The following is a 20,641-nucleotide window of genomic DNA, read 5'->3' as shown; positions in this document are numbered from 1 at the left end:
AGGTCAGTTTCATAGCAGAGATGGTGAGGCTGCTGATCTGTAAAAATCCTTTTGGAATCAGTTTAAAAGGTTATAGTCCAATAGGCAGTCCATATGCAGAGTTTGTTCAAATTCTTCCACAAAAATTGCAGGGTTAATCCAGAGCAGACTAGAGCCCTCAGTTTTACAGGTTTAGACTTTCCCTGTCAAAGTTTAAGCAGATCCAAGACAGCAAGGTTCAGGCCTGAAACTTCCTTTATAGCTTGAAGCTCAGTGGATAAGCCTGTTGGCAGCAAATGATTACAGCAGGCCTTCCTTGATGAAGAATAGGTAATGTACACTGTTGCTCTGAAGCTAATCTTTGTTTCCGAGGCATACACTGGTAACTAGTTGCATTCATTAGCATAAGGCAATTAATCATTCAAACAATTCACAGGTAGTTTTATTATGCAGAATCACAAATTTCAATCAGAAATTAAGGCAATATTACACCACAAGTCTCATCTAAATGAGATAGTTTTTGATCTCCGAATCAACAGAATACAGTAATGCAACATTATAGGCAGGAACAGAAATCTAGCACCCACAAGCTAATTAGACCACATTGTTAAAAGTTTAACAAGATATCGGTAAACACAGACAAATACAAGAAGTATCTACTTTTAATCCTCTAACAATACAGACCTACATACCTAGGACTCTAGTCTATATAACATGGCCCTGTTATCTATCTACAAGCAATGGCCCTGTTTACCATTTCCATACTCTTCTAATATGTCCTCCTAAGGGTTACTTTCAGGTCAACCAGCCTACTGGTTCCTTAACTGCTGGTTCAGCATCACAACAAACTGCCACACCAGAGGCAGTCCTGTACCCTGTCTCTGACATTAGCCAGTGCTAATTGGCTTACATGAAGGTACAAGAAATCCCATAATGGATTGTTTTCCCATACGGGAAAGCCCAGGCAGTAGTTGCGTTTAAGCCCACACGGACACAGCCCATAGTAAAAGCTTCTACACTTACATTATGTAAGGATAAAAAATTTACAATCCATAACAACGTCATTTTAAAAAAATCCTACTAAGCTCTTGGCCTCAATTAGGGACAGGAATATTCACATACTGTGCTCTGAGTAGCAACAAAAAAGATTCCTGATTTAACCGATTTTGTGGAACCTTACCAAATGTTAAGGATGACTCAACTAAAAACAAAAGTTCTCAAAAGAGGGAACAAAATTTAGGAATAAGGGAAGGGTGTATTAATCATGGATGGCAAGAGTTTCTAAAGAACAGCCTAAAAATAAATATTTGAGCGGGCACAGTTGTTTTCAAACATCAGCCCATAGACAGCTGCCAAAAAAAATTTGCAAAGTGAGAAAGTTTCAGCCCAAGGAGGCAGAAGCCTTCTTGTTTTCATGGAAGTAAGTGTTTACAGAGATAAAGTATTGTTTATGCCTCTGCTGGTCTAAAAATATCAGACTGTTAGCCAAAGCAGAGAAAAGTACAGCCCTCACCAAGGACTCCAAGATAGGTACAGAAGACTATTTATGTACTGAATTATTTGATTGCATTTATTTTTCCATTCTGAGAACAGAAATAATGGTGTACAATTAACAATGCATGTTTGGCTAAGAAGCTGCTGTATCTTGCAATGTTGTTTTCTTTATGTTTGCATCTTTTATAAAGCTATAGTTATCTGGGCAGAGGCAGTGGGATTCTTTGATGTTAAGTGTACTCAAACTTTGTATCTGAGATGAAATAATTTAAGACAGCCTCCAGGTTTGTGTACAAATAGCATGAAACAGGAGGGAAAAATTCACGTGATTAAGAGTTTTACTATGAATGAAATTCTAGGATCCTACCATTTTCTTTATATTACATTCTATAATATTGTTGGTTAGTTTTGCAGACTTACTGGTCTGCTGAGCTCAGCAACACCAAACAATTTCTTCTCTGCAAATTTCCATTTTAGAGTAAAAAGTGTAGGCAAAGCAATTTGGTTACCAAAATTCAAATTATCTAACCTAAAAATGAATAATCACTATGCAGTTGAAATTGAACAAGTTTGAGACCCAGCTAGAATATACTGATGCTTAATTCACCCGTACAAGCTTCAGATCCAGATAACAGATGCTGCTATGGTCATCACCAGTCCCAAAAAGAGAGCCACGCAGCCCTGGATTTCTGTTACCTTAACCATCATTGAACAACATCACATTGCTTCTTTGAGAAGAGATATGGTCATATTGTAATCCAAATTGTGTTCGCAACCATGACCGGAGTCCCAGGGGTGCCAACTGATGTCACTCAATTAGGGTGAACTGCAAAGAATGGGGAAGACAATCCCCAAAGCTGGTGGATATTCCAATATTTAGATTTACCAAGCCAGCACAGAACAGCTTCTATAATACCTCACTGGTTACCAAGAAACCAACAACACAGTCCCTTAAAGTAACCCAGCCTTAGGCGTCCACCCAGACACCCAAGTCAAATAGGATAACGATTACTGAAAATCTTATTCATCACATAAAAACGTTCTACCAATCCCAAAGGATCGGACACTTTACCTCCCAGGTTAATGAATATTTCAGATTTTACCCAAACACATGCTGACAGCCAATTCTTATTAACTAAACTAAAATTTATTAAAAAAAAAAGAAAAGAGACTACTGGTTAAAAGATCAATATACATATAGACAGGAGTACAGTTCTTGAGATTAGATTCATAGTGGAGATGGTGAGCTTTGTAGTTGCAAAGTTATTTCAGAAATAGTCCATAGGTTATAGTCCTATGTTCACATTCAGGGTGATTCAAGATTAGAACTGGAGATCTCAATCTTGGTCTTAAGCTTCCCCTGCATGAAGCATCAAGCAGATCTGAGATAAAAAGGATTGGGACCCAAGGCATCTTTATACATTTTCAGGCCTTCTTGTGACAGCTTGGAGTCCTTAGGCGAACAATAGGCACTCATGGGGACTTTGAAGAGGACCCATTTCCTAAGCAACGCCGATAATTATCTACACAGATTAACATAAGGCAATTGCCCGCTTTCCAACAGTCTCAGGTGATTTGCTATACATTTCAAAGAGAGACTAACAGAGCGATATCCTAGATTCACAATTTAAATATTAATATTCCCTTTTGATCTCTGAATCAATAGCTATAGTGACAGACAAAAATGTCTGTTTACATGGCTAACATTTAACAAGAAATAAGCACATACATACAATTAGTATCCCCTCCAGTTCTCTAACAATACAGGTTGCACTTCAAAGTTCTAGCTTATCTAACATGGCGTAGCCTAATTACCATTCACACTCTTTTCTAACATCTCTAATGGTTGTCTCTGGGTCAATTAGCCTGCAAGCTGCTTAAACCCTTTCTGGCTACGCATCACAGCAACAAAGCCACTCACACTGTCTGCAAAGCTTTTATGGAAGCCAAGGTTATCGCACTCTAGAAGCTTCAGCCAGGAACATCACCTCCTTATATAAACATTTGCACAACCTTACTGATGCGAAAGGTCATTCATTCAGAGTTTGTAGCAATGAAGTTACAGACTGCTGGCTTGTAAAGTCTCTGATGACCTTCCCATCTTTTAGAAGTTCTCAGATCATAATCAATATGCTCTTTTCAGTTGTAAATCCACAGTCCAGAGCACAAAACAGACAAGATGGAGATATTTCCAGGGTCTTTCATAGCCTTTGCCATATGGATGGTGTGATGTTACACCCCGTATTCTTATGGAAATATGCTTATTATATGAATATGGCATAACAGATATTTTATGCAAGATGGGTCTTGTAAGGTGTCATTGGAAAAGTTATAATTTACTGAATGTGATTATCCAATTTGTATGTATGTATCATTTCTGCATCTAAAGTTACGAATATTGACTAGGTAACAATTACAATTGGGTGTGTACTTGGGGAACATCCCCTCCCCACAAGACAACAGGCCATCAGCCTTGATGGGCAATTAGGAAGAAACAATAAGACTTTGAAGATACGAATCTCTCTCCTTCCTGAGAGGCGTCCTGGGACATAGCTGTGACACTACTAGGTCAGGTGATCCTATCACCTAGTACTAAACACCATCTTGGACTTCTAGTAATTTTCCACTAAAAGAGGAGGGAGGTCAAAACTGGGAAACAAAAGATTCCCGCCTTATGTAAATCTTATTTAAGGCTGGGGAGTAAGGTAAACAGGACTCTTCTCCATTGCCTTCCTGCCCAAGAAAACAGACTGAGCTGTGGGAAAGGCAAGGGCTGACTTCAGATTGAGACAGAGGAGTCTAGTCTGTAAAGAGAAATACCTGGAACTCTAAGCTACAGAAACTCTGCAACTTCCTAAAACAACATTTAGGAAAAGAAATTACTTCTTGAAACTAGTCTCTAAAATCTTAAGCTTAGTATGCGTGTTTTGTTTTATTTGCTTGGTAATCTGCTTTGTTCTGTTTGCTATCACTTATAATCACTTAATCTGCCTTTTATAGTTAATAAACTTGTATTTGTTTATTATTAAACCCAGTTTGTGCAATTTATAACTCGGGGGTGGGGGTGAGGGTGAGAAGTTGTGCATACCGTCCTCCAGATTGAGAGAAGGGACAAATTTATGAGTTTACATTGTATAGATTTCTCTACAGCGCAAGACTTTATTATTTTAGGTGTACTTTCCAGAGGGGAGCTTCATTTGTGTGCTGGGCCATTTTCAAGCTGAGTCTTCTCATGGAGAACTGCTTGCAGCCTCTGAGATTCTACAGCTGGTGCGTCCCTACCTGAGTGTGTGTGCTGCCAGCAGCCAGAGAGCTTAATTCAGCAACACTAGTGGAGCAGGCAGATTCAGTGAAATCCCAGGACATCAGGTGGCATCCCAGAAAGGGGGACTAACCCATCACAGATGAAAATTTACTGACCCAAACAAAGCTCACAGTTTCAGTTTGTGGGAAACTATTGGCACAAGATGAAGTCCAGGGTCACATGAGCAAGTCACATTCCCTTACATGGCTTGCTGACTCACAGGGGCAGCCATTACCCATATTCTGGCTGGGGCATCCACAGAAAGGCTCACTAGGCAGGATGAGTTTCTTCTATGGCCCATTGTGAGAGTCAATTGCCTTTGAAGGGCCATCAACACAAAGCTGTCTGGCTTCAATGTAGATTTTACCTGGTGGGTGTTACCCCACAAACAAACATCTGGGATGCAGATATATATATAGCCAATATTCATAACTTCAGATACAGTGATACATGGATTTCAGCAGGATAAATCGCCTTTAGCGAATCATAACTTTTCCATTGACACCTTACATCAGGGTGAGCAAACTACGGCCTGAGGGACAGATCTGGCCTGAGAGCCATTTTAAGCCAGCCCACGAGCTCCCACTGGGGAGTGGGGTCTGGGTCTTCCCCCGCTCTGGCGCTCAACCAGGTCACAGGGTCAGGGGCTGCACCACGCGGCTCCCGGAAGCCAGGGCATGGCCCTACTCTGGTTCCTACACGCTCCTGCTCTATATGCTCCAATGGCCATGCTCTAGTGGCCCCCTCCAGCACTCCAATGGGAGTTGCAGGGGCGGTGCCTGCGGACGAGGCAGAGTGCAGAGCAGCCTGGCTGCACCTCCACATAGGAGCCAGAGAAGGGACATCCCGCTGCTTCTGGGAGCCGCTTGAGGTAAGCACCGCTTGGAGCCTGCACCCCTGAGCCTCTCCCCATGCCCCAGACCCCTGCTCCAGCCCTGATCCCCCTCCTGCCCTCCAAATTCCTTGATCCCAGCCCAGAGCACTCTCCTTCACCCCAAACCCCTCATCCCCAGCCCCACCCCAGAGCCTGCACCCCTTCCCACACCCCTACCCCAGCCCTGATCCCCCTCCGAACCCCTCGGTCCCAACCCAGAGGGTCCTCCTACATCCCAAACTCCTCATCCTCAGCCCCACCACGGAGCCTGCACCCCCAACCAGAGCTCTCACCCCCTCCTGCACCCCAACCCCAATTTTGTGAGCATTCATGGCCCGCCATACAATTTCTATTCCTAGATCTAGCCCTCGGGCCAAAAAGTTTGCCCACCCCTGCCTTACATGATGTACTTTGTACAAAAGTTTTGCTGAAATTGTCTAACAGTGGCAATTATCAATGATACACATGGTCATATTTCAATCATACACCATCACAACCCATAAAGAAGCTTAATAGAAATAGGGCAGCAAGAATCTGAGCCAGCTGTTCTTTTGTGGCTCCAAATGCCATCCAATGTTATCCGGGGACCAGAGTCAGTCCTGCCCAACAGCAAAAAGGCATTATTTTACTGCTGTGGAAAGATTGTTTTAACTATTATGGCATTAACTCTTCTTTCCATCGCTGGGAAAGTTTTTACTTTGGTCTCGTTGGCCCAAGTTGCTGATATATTAAGGGAGCAAGAGAAGACGACAACAAGCTGGCTTTACTCTTGGCTGTTCCATGACGGAACAAATTTCACAGCATGACAGCTTGTTGAGAAAAGAAGAGAATTCAAGCACCCCATTCACATTGTATTTGTGGATATCAAGGCAGAGTTTGACTCTGACAGGGAATCACTCTGGCTGACCTTTAAACTCGCAGGCCTCTCTGACAAGTATTGAAGAACGTTCCATCTCTTATAATGACAACTCCTCAGGCTGTGTTCTTGTAAATGAGAAAAAAAATCACCTTCTTGCAAATTAGGTCAGATGTTCAACAAGGATATGTCACTGCCCCAGAACTCTTCAATGCCATCATAGACTATGAGCTTGACCACACACTAAGTAAATGTCATTCAGGCATACGCATTGTTAGGAGACTGGAGAGCCCCGAAAACAGGCCACACCCTGAGACACTCCTGTTTCCCTGTGGTGAGGCACCTTTATCCTTTCTTGTTTTTAATGTTATTTTTTTAGTATGTGTTTCAGGTTTTCCAGCAGTAGGGGGAGCCATGATTGGGGCATGTCTGGACATGCGGTGTATATTCCTGTCATAGGGCGCATGACATATATACACAACTGTGTTAAAAGCTTCTCTGTGGGGTGTGGTGAAGTGGTGACAGACTCTAGACAGAGAAACAGATTCATCTGACCACAGCTCGTACGCCTTGCCACGCCACCTGGCAGGAAGTGAGATTTTACTTACTCACTATAATTGTAGCCTAAGATTGTGTATTTAGGTCCTACTGTAGTTTTCAACAAATTATTAAAGCCACCTTGTCTCTCTCGAACTTGACTGAATTGCTCTGGAGGAAGGGCCATTCGTAACAGCCTAAAATACAAGAACCTCACTGACACAAATTTTGTCTACAACACAGCATTAGTTGTTGAATCAGTGGACAAGCTGATTGCAGTATCTAAACCCCTAGAAAGTTCACTTGCAAAAAAGTCAGCCTGAAAATTAATTGGGGCGAAAACAAAATTATTCTAGCTGGCAACTTTGAACAGGCTGTGGGCTCTAGCATTTAGTGGATGACCACCCAGTACAGATTGTCAGCAATTTCACCTATCTGGGCTCTGTTTTGGATAACATGGGCAGCAAAAGAACTTGAAACTTACACTGCAAAAGCATTGTCAGTAATGGGACACTTCATGAAGAACGTCTTGCAAACCAAACATCTTGATCAGTAGAGAAAAGATGCTGAGGATATACAATGCTTTGGTGGTCTGAATTCTGACCTGTGGGACTGAAACATGGCCCCTCACTGTTTAGATTGAAGAGATATTGGACGCCACTCAAATGAACCAACTCTGAGAGACTGAAAACATAAAATGGTTCAAATTCAAGCCAAATGAAGAGAACCATCTTCTAACTAATTAGGTCCCGCTCTCTCAAACAAACAGTCACCCAATGCTCTCTAAGGTAGTATGGTCAATTTCTCCGAATGCCTACCAATCTTCCCCATGAGAATCATCTTTGACTTGAATCGAATGAAAGCAGGATGGAAAAGACATACAAATGTATCCCCAGAAGACCTAAAATATGATGGTTGGACAGCAACAGATACCTGTCCCTAGCAGGCATTCTACCTTGTAATACACCAGGTTTGGTTCAGGACAGAACAAAATGGGGCCCTGTAATGCATTCTGTGGCATCTATGCTGCATAGACAGCATGAGAACTATCTATCTAGCTATGCAACTAGAAGGGATGCAAGCTTTTTCATTTTTTAATTAAACATTTGATTCTAGAGAAGAAGACAGACCCTAATTCCACAACTGCCATGGAATTTTAAGAACAAGGAATTTCAACAACCCAGCTGGGAAAGAAACTTGAGAAGTTGTTCCCTCCTCCAGTAATATTTATTCTGTTTAATTTTAACTTTTGTTCTTTGAAACAAAGCTTCTATATAGCAAACATTCCAATCATGCAACCAAAGTATTGGAGAGACATTTTAAAGTCATATTATTCAAAAAAATAATCTTGGTTTCAAAAGACAGTTATGGATCCTAAGTGACTATAGAGTAGTTTCTTACCAGATTATTTACATAATCTAAGCACTAAGAGCAAAGAAATGAATAGTTAAGTACATAAAGCTTACACGACTCTCAAACACATTTTTATCTAATACAAAGAAATGCTTGAACTCTGACTTAAAGATTTAAAGGTACCCATAGCAGTGCCGCTGATCTGAAGGTATACATTGTCCCCAAATGTGAAATAGTTATGGGTAAGGACAAAGTCACAAAGTTCAGCCACCAGGTTAGCCGTGACATTATCGGGGATAGTGTTCTTGACGGCTTGTAGTCCATCTTTGTGTGGAATGTTGGTGTAGAGGGCTTCTACATCCATAGTGGCCAGGATGGTGTTATCAGGAAGATCACCGATGGATTGAAGTTTCCTCAGGAAGTCAGTGGTGTCTCGAAGGTAGCTGGGAGTGCTGGTAGCGTAGGGCCTGAGGAGGGAGTCTACATAGCCAGACAATCCTGCTGTCAGGGTGCCAATGCCTGAGATGATGGGGCGCCCAGGATTTCCAGGTTTATGGATCTTGGGTAGTAGATAGAATATCCCAGGTCGGGGTTCCAGAGGTGTGTCTGTGCGGATTTGAACTTTGTGACTTTGTCCTTACCCATAACTATTTTACATTTGGGGACAATGTATACCTTCAGATCAGCGGCACTGCTATAGGTACCCGCATGGCCCCACAGTATGCCAACATTTTTATGGCTGACTTAGAACAACGCTTCCTCAGCTCTCGTCCCCTAAAGCCCCTACTCTACTTGCGCTATATTGATGACATCTTCATCATCTGGACCCATGGAAAAGAAGCCCTTGAGGAATTCCACCATGATTTCAACAATTTCCATCCCACCACCAACCTCAGCCTGGTCCAGTCCACACAAGAGATCCACTTCCTGGACACTACAGTGCTAATAAACAATGGTCACATAAACACCACCCTATACCGGAAACCTACTGACCGCTATTCCTACCTGCATGCCTCCAGCTTTCACCCTGACCACACCACACGATCCATCGTCTACAGCCAAGCTCTGCGATACAACCGCATTTGCTCCAACCCCTCAGACAGAGACAAACACCTACAAGATCTCTGTCAAGCTTTCTTACAACTACAATACCCACCTGCAGAAGTAAAGAAACAGATTGATAGAGCCAGAAGAGTTCCCAGAAGTTACCTACTACAGGACAGGCCTAACAAAGAAAATAACAGAACGCCACTAGCCGTCACCTTCAGCCCCCAACTAAAACCCCTCCAACGCATTATTAAGGATCTACAACCTATCCTAAAGGATGACCCAACACTCTCACAAATCTTGGGAGACAGGCCAGTCCTTGCCTACAGACAGCCCCGCAACCTGAAGCAAATACTCACCAACAACCACATACCACACAACAGAACCACTAACCCAGGAACTTATCCTTGCAACAAAGCCCGTTGCCAATTGTGCCCACATATCTATTCAGGGGACACCATCACAGGGCCTAATAACATCAGCCAAACTATCAGAGGCTCGTTCACCTGCACATCCACCAATGTGATCTATGCCATCATGTGCCAGCAATGCCCCTCTGCCATGTACATTGGTCAAACTGGACAGTCTCTACATAAAAGAATAAATGGACACAAATCAGATGTCAAGAATTATAACATTCATAAACCAGTCGGAGAACACTTCAATCTCTCTGGTCACGCAATCACAGACATGAAGGTCGCTATCTTAAAACAAAAAAACTTCAAATCCAGACTCCAGCGAGAAACTGCTGAATTGGAATTCATTTGCAAATTGGATACTATTAATTTAGGCTTAAATAGAGACTGGGAGTGGCTAAGTCATTATGCAAGGTAGCCTGTTTCCTCTTGTTTTTTCCTACCCCCCCCCCCCAGATGTTCTGGTTTAACTTGGATTTAAACTTGGAGAGTGGTCAGTTTGGATGAGCTATTACCAGCAGGAGAGTGAGTTTGTGTGTGTATGGGGGTGGGGGGGATGTGAGAAAACCTGGATTTGTGCAGGAAATAGCCCAACTTGATTATCATGCACATTGTGTAAAGAATTGTCACTTTGGATGGGCTATCACCAGCAGGAGAGTGAATTTGTGTGTGGGGGGGGTGGAGGGTGAGAAAACCTGGATTTGTGCTGGAAATGGCCCACCTGATGATCACTTTAGATAAGCTATTACCAGCAGGACAGTGGGGTGGGAGGAGGTATTGTTTCATATTCTCTGTGTATATATAAAGTCTGCTGCAGTTTCCACGGTATGCATCCGATGAAGTGAGCTGTAGCTCACGAAAGCTCATGCTCAAATAAATTGGTTAGTCTCTAAGGTGCCACAAGTACTCCTTTTCTTTTTGCGAATACAGACTAACACGGCTGTTACTCTGAAACCTGTATAGAAAGAGTTTGAGATGTGCGCTGGAAATAGATTTCTAAAATGTGTTTAGCAGGAAGCACATAAGACCAGCCTGCCCTAGACCAAGGAATGTGCACTTTTCTAATCAGTGTAATCACAGGCAGAGGACAATGCATGCACATTTATATATAAAGGTAAACAAAGCCATCAAGCTAAACAAGCAGGGGAGAAGACTGCTTAACAATCACACCATGGGACCAAATCTGCACTCAAGGAAATCTTCATGGCTCTTTAAACAGAGACAACTAACTAATATAAGCAGGAACAAAGACATTTTAGTTATCCATCACTGAAGTGACTCAGGGTTCAGTGCCCTGTGAGCCTATGAAAGCCAGATCCTATTGGCCTGGAAGGAAAGAAAAGCAGGAAACTGACCCAGACTTTAAAGTGAGAAGGAACCATCATGATCATCTAGTCTGACATCTTGCACATCGCAGGCCAGAGAACCTTACCCACCCACTCCTGTAACAGACCCTTAACCTCTGGCTGAGGTCCTAAAGTCCTCAAATCTTGGTTTAAAGACTTGAAGTTACAGAGAATCCACCATTTATTCTAGTTCGCAAGTCAGCAAGTGACCCATGTCCCAAGTTGTAGAGGAAGGCAAAAAAACCCAGAGTCTCTGCCCATCTGACCTGGGGGAGAATCTGACTCTAAATATGGTGATCAGTTAGACCCTGAGCATCTGGGCCACACACCTGGGAAAGAATTTTCAGATGCAAGTCAGAGCCCTCCCCATCCAGCGTCCCATCTCCGAAGGTTGCAGATATTTTTTAAAAGTCATCACGGACAATACCATCCCCTCCAGTCTTGAAACAAGTTAGATTTTTTTGCCTCCACTACCCTTGGAAGACTGTTCCAGAACTTCACTCCTCTGCTGCCTAGAAACCTGCATCTAATTTAAAGCCTAAACTTGTTGATGGCCAGTTTATAGTTATTTGTACCAGTGCCAACATTGGCCCTTAAATAATTGCTCTCTTTCCCTGGTATTTATCCCTCTTTATTTATCGACACCAATCATATCTCCCCCTCAGCCTTTGTTTTGTTAGACTAAACAAGCCAAGCTTCTTAAATCTCCTGCAATAATGTAGGTTCTCCATTCCTCCGATCATCCTAGTAGTCCCTCTCTGCACATGTTCCAGTTAGAATTCATCTTTCTTAAACACGGGAAACCAGAATTGAACCCATAATTCCACATGAGGTCTCACCAGTACCTTGTATGTCGGTAATATCACCTCCTTATCTCTACTGGCAATACCTCATCTGATGCATCCGAGGATTATATTAGCCTTTTTCATAGCCGCATCACACTGGCAATTCAGAGTTATTCTGTGATCAACCAATACACCCAGGTCTTTTTCCTCTGTTGCTTCCAACTGATATCTCCCCAGCTTACAGCAAAAATTCTTGTTAGTCCCTAAATGCATGACTTTGCACTATTAAGTTTCATCCCATTTCTATTACTCCAGTTTTCAAGATCATCCAAGAGGACTTTCTGACCTCCAGAAGGCAGCATTCCATGCTGAACCATCCCTTCAAATCCTTGTAAGCTTTTTGCCTTCTCTTGGTAACTTGTCTGACATGCTTATTCATCCAATTTGATCTGCAACCCTTCCCTACAATTTTTTATCTATCCCCTTGCTTGGGATGCAGGCTCCAGATAGTTTCTGTAACTTTGACTTAAAGTAATTCCAAGCCTGCTCCACATTCAGATCTTTGAGTTGTTCAGTTCAGTCCACTTCCCTAAGTAATTCCCTTAATTTTTTTAAGTTGCCCTTTTGAAATCAAGGACCCCAGTTACTGACCTATTTTGTTTATCCTTAGCTGAACCTGAACTAACTCATGATCACTCCAATCAAGGTTGTCCTCTACAACCAGTTCTTCTGTGAGGTCCTTGCTACTTACCAAAACAAAATTACCTCTTTTTGATTTGGTGAAGAATCTGTCAGCTATCACATCCAGGAATATCTGGGCCCTACCATTATTAGTAGTGCTTGCCCTCCAATCTATATCTGAGAAATTAACATTCTCCAAGATCACACAGTTCCCAGAAATTTATTTCATTAAAAATATTAAAAAGGTCTTTATCCATTTCAGATCCTGGGAGTCTGAAGCAGACCTCAAGTAATATAGGTTAGAAATCTGTTTACACAAAGATAGTAACTTGCTGAAATTAAGTTTTAGTCACCAGAAAATGTGACTTATTTTGTTTTACTTGTAACCACATTTGTTTCTTTTATTCTTACTTATCACTTATTCTACTTATTTATTCTACTTATCACTCTGTTCTTTTTTAAAAAGCTTATTCTGGTTTTATTATAAAAAAATCTCAGTGTCATATATTAAAGTGAATTTTGAGTCTTCAACTAAACTAGTAAGCTGCCGTGCACTCTTTGGAGGCAGCAAACTTAATTTCTAAGAGTGCCCAGTGAAAGGGACTGGACGTTGCAGAGAGATGTCTCTGGGAAACTTGTGAATTGGAGTTCTTTGATAGTTACCTGCAAGGAAAGATTTGGCCTAGCAAGGTAGAAGAAGTGGCATGTCAAAGCAGCAGCAAACGCTCTCTCCTGCTGAAGTTGATTGGGGGTAATGCAGTAGCTTACAGTTCTGGGTACCTTAAGCAGAACATCACAGAGACATTGGAGAGCTAATATTTAGTTGTAATAGACTTCATGCCTACAATAGGGCTGAAGTTTCAATGACTCACTGTAACTTACATTTAAACAGAAACCACAACTCCCTAGCACACAACCTTCTGTCCCCAAGATTATCGGGGAATTCTCTCAGACTACCTGACGAGTCACACTGAATCTGATCTTCGAAGTTGGAGTGAACATTGGGGACCGAGCACTCTGCTCTCCTGGTCCAACAAACCCTGTCAGCCAGGTAAAGATCAGAGGCTTCTCTATCCCCAACTATCTTAGATGTTTTCAGATCATCATAGGAAAGTATATCACCTAACTATAAGACCACTGGGCAACAAGCTGGGAGAGTAATACAATCACCGTGCATCAAAAACTGTCAGTGGCTTAACCCCAAATCAGCTCCAATGATCACCTTGGCGTGGTTCACCACCAGATTAAATCAGTTGAAGTACACAAATACACCCGTGTCCACAATCCGATCAGAATGCACCCACAAGCAACAGACTTTTTGCATAACTATGCTGCCACAGTAAAGAACATTACTTCTAGTCCATAAAAACCATAAAATCATGGATGGCAGAACAATTTTGTCCAGCAAACTAACCAATTGCTGGACCCAAGCGCTGACTACTGCAAAGAGCTCTCAACCTATTCTACAGAAAAGATCAACTAAATCTGAAAGAAACTCACAAAGGCTGACCTTCCTAAACTAGACCATTTAATATTAATCTCTCTGCTACTTCTGATGGAGTTTGGACCTGTCATGTACAATGAAACCCCAGAATATGAAAAACATTCAAGTCACCACTCCTGCCGAACAGAGCTAGTGTCTCCCATCACACCCTCTCTGGTGAAAGCCAGCAAGGAAACACTGTGTCCTGTGCTGGGAAAAATAATTAATACCTCTTTCAGAAGAGCAAACCTCTCCAACTATTGCCCACATTCAGCCTCCCTTTCCTAGCAAGAAACACTGAAGCTCCAGAAAAACCAAGACATCTTCAGGCATCCTGCATGCTGAAGAATCTTGGCTTCAGACCAGGACACAGCGCAGATGATCCTAGCACTGCTAATGATTGTCTCCTCTTTGCAATGGGTACTGGCCATTTATCAATACTCATACTAACTCCCTCCACAGCCTCAGACAATCATAGAAAGGTGCTGCTCACTCATTTATTGAGTATATTGGAAGTCAACTATTCAGTGTGTTACAATGACTTCAATTATTCTTTCCATCAGGACCCAGACAGTGGCGATAGGAGCAGTAGCCTATCTCCAAAAGTAGATACCTGGGGGGCAAGAGAGAGATCTAACCTGCCTCTCCTCAGTTTTAATATCTATGAGTAAGGATTTCAAGAAGTGGTGAGGTACCACAGACTCTGCTGCTAACAGCATGCCAAAAACAACGAACTATATCTCAGTTTCCAAAGACAACCCATGCCACCACACGAATGTAACTATACCTAGATCAGCATCTGAATGAACTGATGCCAAGAAGGCTACACTCTTCATAGTAATCCACCAACCTGCACCTTTGGGCCTAAAATTCTGGTTCTACAGCTCCAAAGCTATAGGCCCTTCCTAAAGCTAAAGAAAAAGCTCTCCTAATTATCAATTAGAAAGGAAAAATCTTTCTTAATACTTTAGAAAGAGTAATATACTCAAGCAGTGCCCTATCCTGCTCCCACTGAAATCAATGACAGAAGAGCTCGCATTAAAATCAGTAGGAGTAGGACTGGCCCCCAATGCTCAAAAATAAACTTCAAACTTTACTTTACAAATAGAAAGGAGAATCCCTCCAGAGCACCAATCCTCCTCTTCAGCCTATAAAGGGTACAACTACAGTCGTTCAAGTATCGCTGTAAGCGATGGGAAGATAACCTCCTTTCCATTCTCAACTCCTGTGACACTAGGGCAAGGAGAACAAGGTGTCATGTTAACTTGAATCCCTGACTGGGTAGGACACAATGAGACTCGGGAGTAACCACCAAAATGGGACTGCTTACCTTAATTCGAGGCATGGTGACAGTGGGTGGCTTTGCTTCAGCAATGAAACTGTGGCATGTTCCTTTTTCAACAAGTTCTGTAGTGTAGGGCATGAACTGTTTACCCTTTGATCCAAACACGAAATCATCTCTCAAAGCATCTATCAACACAATGACCACTTTTTTGAAGAGAGGTGATGGAATCTTGGTCCAATTAGAAGTCACTCCTAAAATAAAAGTAAACATAAAATGTATAGATCATCAATGCAAGTTAAGAGTCCACAACAAAAATGATCAGCACTTCTCAAACTTCACATAAGATTCCTGCAATAGTTATAATTGCCAATGACAGCAATTTAAAGTTAGAAAGTCAGCCCACATTTTCAAGATTTGAAATTCCAGTCTAGTACCAGTATTTGACTGTGCATGTTCTGGTTTTCATTGTAAACAAGACAGGACCATACTGTTTTTAGGTCGCCTGCAGCTGGAACCTATGTCTATCCATATCCACCTTGGCTTCAGGAAATCAAAAGATTCAGTCCACGCGGTCTTTATTGGGACCTAAGTCAGACTAATGCACTGACCTGCAGTGGTGCCCATCATTGTGGGGAAGTGCTAGATGTAGTAAATAGAAATGGGGTAAAACGGCTTGTGAGCCCTCAAGTGGCTACCACTGCATTTTATGTTTTAGAAGCCAGCTAGTAGTTTTTATATACAACTTCCTTGTATGTTGCGTATATTTAGAAAATATGGTTATCTGGAATCCCTTTGTGCCTGTGCTTTTATATATTGTTATGTAAAGAACAAAATAAATAGGGATTCAACTGAAACAAGTACTAATCATACGGTCTTACTCTTCACAGCCAGGGACAACGTAACAAAAGCAGTCAAGATTCACAGAAGCAAAAAGCTGTGGCAGCAGCCCCACTTCCACCTCCGTGTGGGGAGCTAGCAGTCCAGTCCCATTCCAGAGAGGCACAGGGAGGAGGTGGGCATCCTATCCCCTGGGGAATAGGGCGGTTGGTGGACTAAGGTGGTGGGGTGGGTCTCATTGATGGCTGGCCCAGAGCAGCCATTAGAGCCCAGCTTGCTCCATGCTCAGCTGTGGCCCAGGCTACCACTGCTACTTCTTGTCCAGCTGATAGGGAGACAAAGGACCAATCAAATTAAACTTTATTTTCTTTCCTCTGCCAGTGCCTCAGCTCCTGCTGGCTTTATTCTTTCTCATGAATCATAAAACCAAATACACCAAAAACCCCCCAAACACTTGGGATCCTGGATCTTATTTTGCAGCTTCCAGCCCAAAGCAAGCTTTTAAAGCCAAATTCTAACCACCTGTAAAAGGATTTAATAATGGAATTGCTGTCAAGCTGTTAATCAGAACAATATGAATAGAGCTGTTATAATAAAAGGTACAGGGACCATGGCAAACATAGGGAGCCTGTGATGGAAAGGAATTAACGTCTCAAATGAACATGGGTGAGTGTGATCCATGTACAAAAATAGTGCAAGGAGCGAGGGCAGGCTCTCCATGTGCACATGCTAATGATGCACCTCAGGATTTTCTTGCTTTCAATAATTAGATCTGACAAGGTTTGTCAAGAAGAAAAAGTGAGCAAGGGCCCAGCAAGGCAGGGGATGGGGGCACGGTTACCTATGCAGGTTACCTGGGCTGGGGATTGGGAAGTGGGACAGGGGCTGGTTACGTGGGCCAAGCAGGGGTAGGCGGAGTGGAAGATGTACTGACTACCTAGGCAAGGCCAGGAGAAAGAAGAAGAGGGTTGGGGGGAACCAGTCACCTGGACTGGACCAGACCAGAGAAAGAAGAAGGGGGGAATGGGCTGCTTACCTAGACAGGATAGTGGAAGGACTGAACGGGTAAGACAGTGGCAGGCAGAGGAGGGAATTATACCTAGCTAGGGGTGATTACCTGGCCAGGCAGGGGAAGGAGGGACCAAGGGTTACCCAGGCCAAGCGGGAGATGGGGGAGGGGAGGGAGGTCCAGGTTACTTAGGCCAGCTGGGGGAAGGGGCAGGCCGGATACCCAAGCCAGGTGGAGAATGGGCCAGCAAATTACCTGACCCAGGCCAGGGAAGGAGAGGACAGCGGGGGCGGGTTACCCAGGCCGGGCCAAGTCAGCGATTTGGGGGGAGGGGGAAAGGGGAAAAGAGAAAAGAGCTGCTGGGCCCAGCAGAGGAAGGAGAGGACAGTTGGGGCTGGTTACCTGGACAGGGCTGGGGGCGGTAACCGGGCCAGGCGGGGAAGAAGAGGGCGGAGGGTGGGAGGACCATAACCCGGGCTGAGCCGGATGGGAGGGAGGAAAAGAGTTACCTGGGCCGAAGAGGGGAAGAAGAGAATAGTGTGGGGGGGTGTTTACCTGGGTTGGGCGGGGGACGGAGAGGGCTAGGGTCGGTTAGCAGAGCTGGAAGCGATTACCCAGGCCAGGACTGGGGGCGGTGGGTTACCCGGGCCAGGTGGTGGCGGTTACCCGGGATGGGGTACCTGGGCCGGGCAGAGGACAGAGAGGACGGTGGGAGCTGGGGTCAGTTAGCAGAGTTGGAAACGATTACCCAGGCCGGGGCTGGGGGCGGTGGGTTACCTGGGCCAGGTGGTGGCGGTTACCCGGGATGGGGGGGGACGCGGTACGGACGGTGGGGGCTGGGGTCGGTTAGCCGAGCTGGAAGCGATTGCCCGGGCCGGGGCTGGGGGTTACCTGGGCCAGGTGATGGCGGTTACCCGGGATGGGGGGGGGGCTGGTACCTGGGCCGAGCGAGGGACGGTGGGGGCTGGGACGGTTAGCCGGGATGGGGGGTGTACCTGGGCCGGGCGGGGGACGGAGGGGGCTGAGGCGGTTACCCGGGATGGGGGGGGTACCTGGGCCGGGCAGGAGACGGAGGGGGCGGTGGGGGCTGAGGCGGTTACCCGTGATGGGGGCGGTACCTGGGCCGGGCGGGGGACGGAGGGGGCTGAGGCGGTTACCCGGGATGGGGGGGGTACCTGGGCCGGGCGGGGGACGGAGGGGGCGGTGGGGGCTGAGGCGGTTACCCGGGATGGGGGTGTACCTGGGCCGGGCGCGGGACGGAGGAGGCGGTGGGGGCTAAGGCGGTTACCCGGGATGGGGGGTGTACCTGGGCCGGGCGGGGGACGGAGGGGGCGGTGGGGGCTGAGGCGGTTACCCGGGATGGGGGGGGTACCTGGGCCGGGCGGGGGACGGAGGGGGCTGAGGCGGTTACCCGGGATGGGGGGGGTACCTGGGCCGGGCGCGGGACGGAGGGGGCGGTGGGGGCTAAGGCGGTTACCCGGGATGGGGGGTGTACCTGGGCCGGGCGGAGGACGGAGGGGGCGGTGGGGGCTGAGGCGGTTACCGGGATGGGGGGGGTACCTGGGCCGGGCGGGGGACGGAGGGGGCTGAGGCGGTTACCCGGGATGGGGGGGGTACCTGGGCCGGGCGGGGGACGGAGGGGGCTGAGGCGGTTACCCGGGATGGGGGGGTACCTGGGCCGGGCGGGGGACGGAGGGGGCGGTGGGGGCTGAGGCGGTTACCCGGGATGGGGGGGGTACCTGGGCCGGGCGGAGGACGGAGGGGGCGGTGGGGGCTGAGGCGGTTACCGGGATGGGGGGGGTACCTGGGCCGGGCGGGGGACGGAGGGGGCTGAGGCGGTTACCCGGGATGGGGGGGGTACCTGGGCCGGGCGGGGGACGGAGGGGGCTGAGGCGGTTACCCGGGATGGGGGGGGTACCTGGGCCGGGCGGGGGACGGAGGGGGCTGAGGCGGTTACCCGGGATGGGGGGGGTACCTGGGCCGGGCGGGGGACGGAGGGGGCTGAGGCGGTTACCCGGGATGGGGGGGGTACCTGGGCCGGGCGGGGGACGGAGGGGGCTGAGGCGGTTACCCGGGATGGGGGGGGTACCTGGGCCGGGCGGGGGACGGAGGGGGCTGAGGCGGTTACCCGGGATGGGGGGGGGTACCTGGGCCGGGCGGGGGACGGAGGGGGCTGAGGCGGTTACCCGGGATGGGGGGGGGTACCTGGGCCGGGCGGGGGACGGAGGGGGCTGAGGCGGTTACCCGGGATGGGGGGGGGTACCTGGGCCGGGCGGGGGACGGAGGGGGCTGAGGCGGTTACCCGGGATGGGGGGGGGTACCTGGGCCGGGCGGGGGACGGAGGGGGCTGAGGCGGTTACCCGGGATGGGGGGGGGTACCTGGGCCGGGCGGGGGACGGAGGGGGCTGAGGCGGTTACCCGGGATGGGGGGGGTACCTGGGCCGGGCGGGGGACGGAGGGGGCTGAGGCGGTTACCCGGGATGGGGGGGGTACCTGGGCCGGGCGGGGGACGGAGGGGGCTGAGGCGGTTACCCGGGATGGGGGGGGTACCTGCGCCGGGCTGGGGCGGCTCAGCGGGCGGAACCCCGCGGGCCTCTCTCCAGGGCAGGGATCTCACGGGCACCGGGAAGAAGCCCCGGAGGAACAGCCCCACCCCGAGCGCCTGCACCAGGAGGCAGCCGGCGGCGAAGACCCCCGAGCGCAGCCGCATCCTCGAGCTAGGAGGTAACCCCAGTGCAACAGCAGCGCTCCGAGCCCGTCCGGTTTAGGGGCAGGGGGTGGAACACCGCCCTATCAGCGGCCCAGGCTCTGCTCAGCCAGCGCTGCGATTGGCTAGTGACTAACCAACCGGCACCCTCCCCCTGCAAAACAAACAAACCTCAGCGCTAAACCGGCCCGAGCCCGGAAGAGCAGCTCAGAAAACTACAACTCCCAGAAGCCCCTTCCACAGCCCCCTGCTCTATGGAGCGGCGCAGGGATCAATCCGCGTTGCCCCCTCCCCGCAATCTTGCCCAGCGGTCTTGTAGGGACTGGGAGGAGTCACTGGTGTTCCCTCCTGGTCCATGAGCGGCTGCATGGCCAAAGTCACGGGCCATGGGTGTGGCTATCTAGGCTAAGGCCTGCACAGCCTGGGCCTAGGGCTAGTCAGCTGCACGTGCCTTTGGGACATGGTTGGTGCCTAGCCCATCAGGAAGTCCTGCCACTTGCCCAGCATTTGTTAGTTAACAGTGGCAAGCGAAGGAGAGGGATGTGCTGGGCATGCAGCAGCAAGGGGCAAGTGAGGGTGGGGAAAAGGCGCAAGGGCAGAGAAATCTGGGCAAAGCTAAGTCTGGTCAAGCGACAGCTCAGCTGCTCT

General features: G+C 47.2%; 1 protein-coding gene across 2 annotated transcripts; it reads right to left on the bottom strand.

Annotated features, from left to right (window-relative positions):
* Window positions 1–5,946: 5,946 nt before the first annotated feature.
* Window positions 5,947–20,049, bottom strand: LOC140911858 (GPI ethanolamine phosphate transferase 2-like). 2 transcript variants are annotated; one of them, XR_012159158.1, is made up of 3 exons: window positions 19,837–20,049; window positions 15,486–15,691; window positions 5,947–6,635 (listed from the first exon to the last, which is right to left on the bottom strand). XR_012159158.1 is itself a non-coding variant. In XM_073345852.1 (3 exons), the coding sequence occupies exons 1-3, from the start codon at window positions 19,994–19,996 to the stop codon at window positions 6,624–6,626; spliced, it is 396 nt and encodes a 131-aa protein (XP_073201953.1). In that variant the 5' UTR covers window positions 19,997–20,049; the 3' UTR covers window positions 5,949–6,623. The 2 variants fall into 2 exon arrangements, 1 of the variants encoding a protein (XP_073201953.1); XM_073345852.1 differs by having other exon boundaries at window positions 5,949–6,635; window positions 19,819–20,049.
* Between the last annotated feature and the right edge of the window lie 592 nt (window positions 20,050–20,641).

This window comes from Lepidochelys kempii, chromosome 5 (genome assembly GCF_965140265.1).
Source record: "Lepidochelys kempii isolate rLepKem1 chromosome 5, rLepKem1.hap2, whole genome shotgun sequence".
NCBI classification, from domain to species: Eukaryota; Metazoa; Chordata; order Testudines; family Cheloniidae; genus Lepidochelys; species Lepidochelys kempii.
The sequence above is the reverse complement of the archived record's forward strand: the minus strand, read 5'-3'. Positions and strand labels throughout refer to the sequence as shown.

Bases quoted from the DNA above. Each gene is read 5' to 3' on its own strand.
- LOC140911858 (XM_073345852.1), bottom strand. From the start codon at position 19,996: ATGCGGCTGCGCTCGGGGGTCTTCGCCGCCGGCTGCCTCCTGGTGCAG. The intron at 15,692-19,818 runs GTAACCGCCTCA...CTTTTATTTTAG, and splicing joins AGGTACCCCCCCCATCCCGG to GAGTGACTTCTAATTGGACC.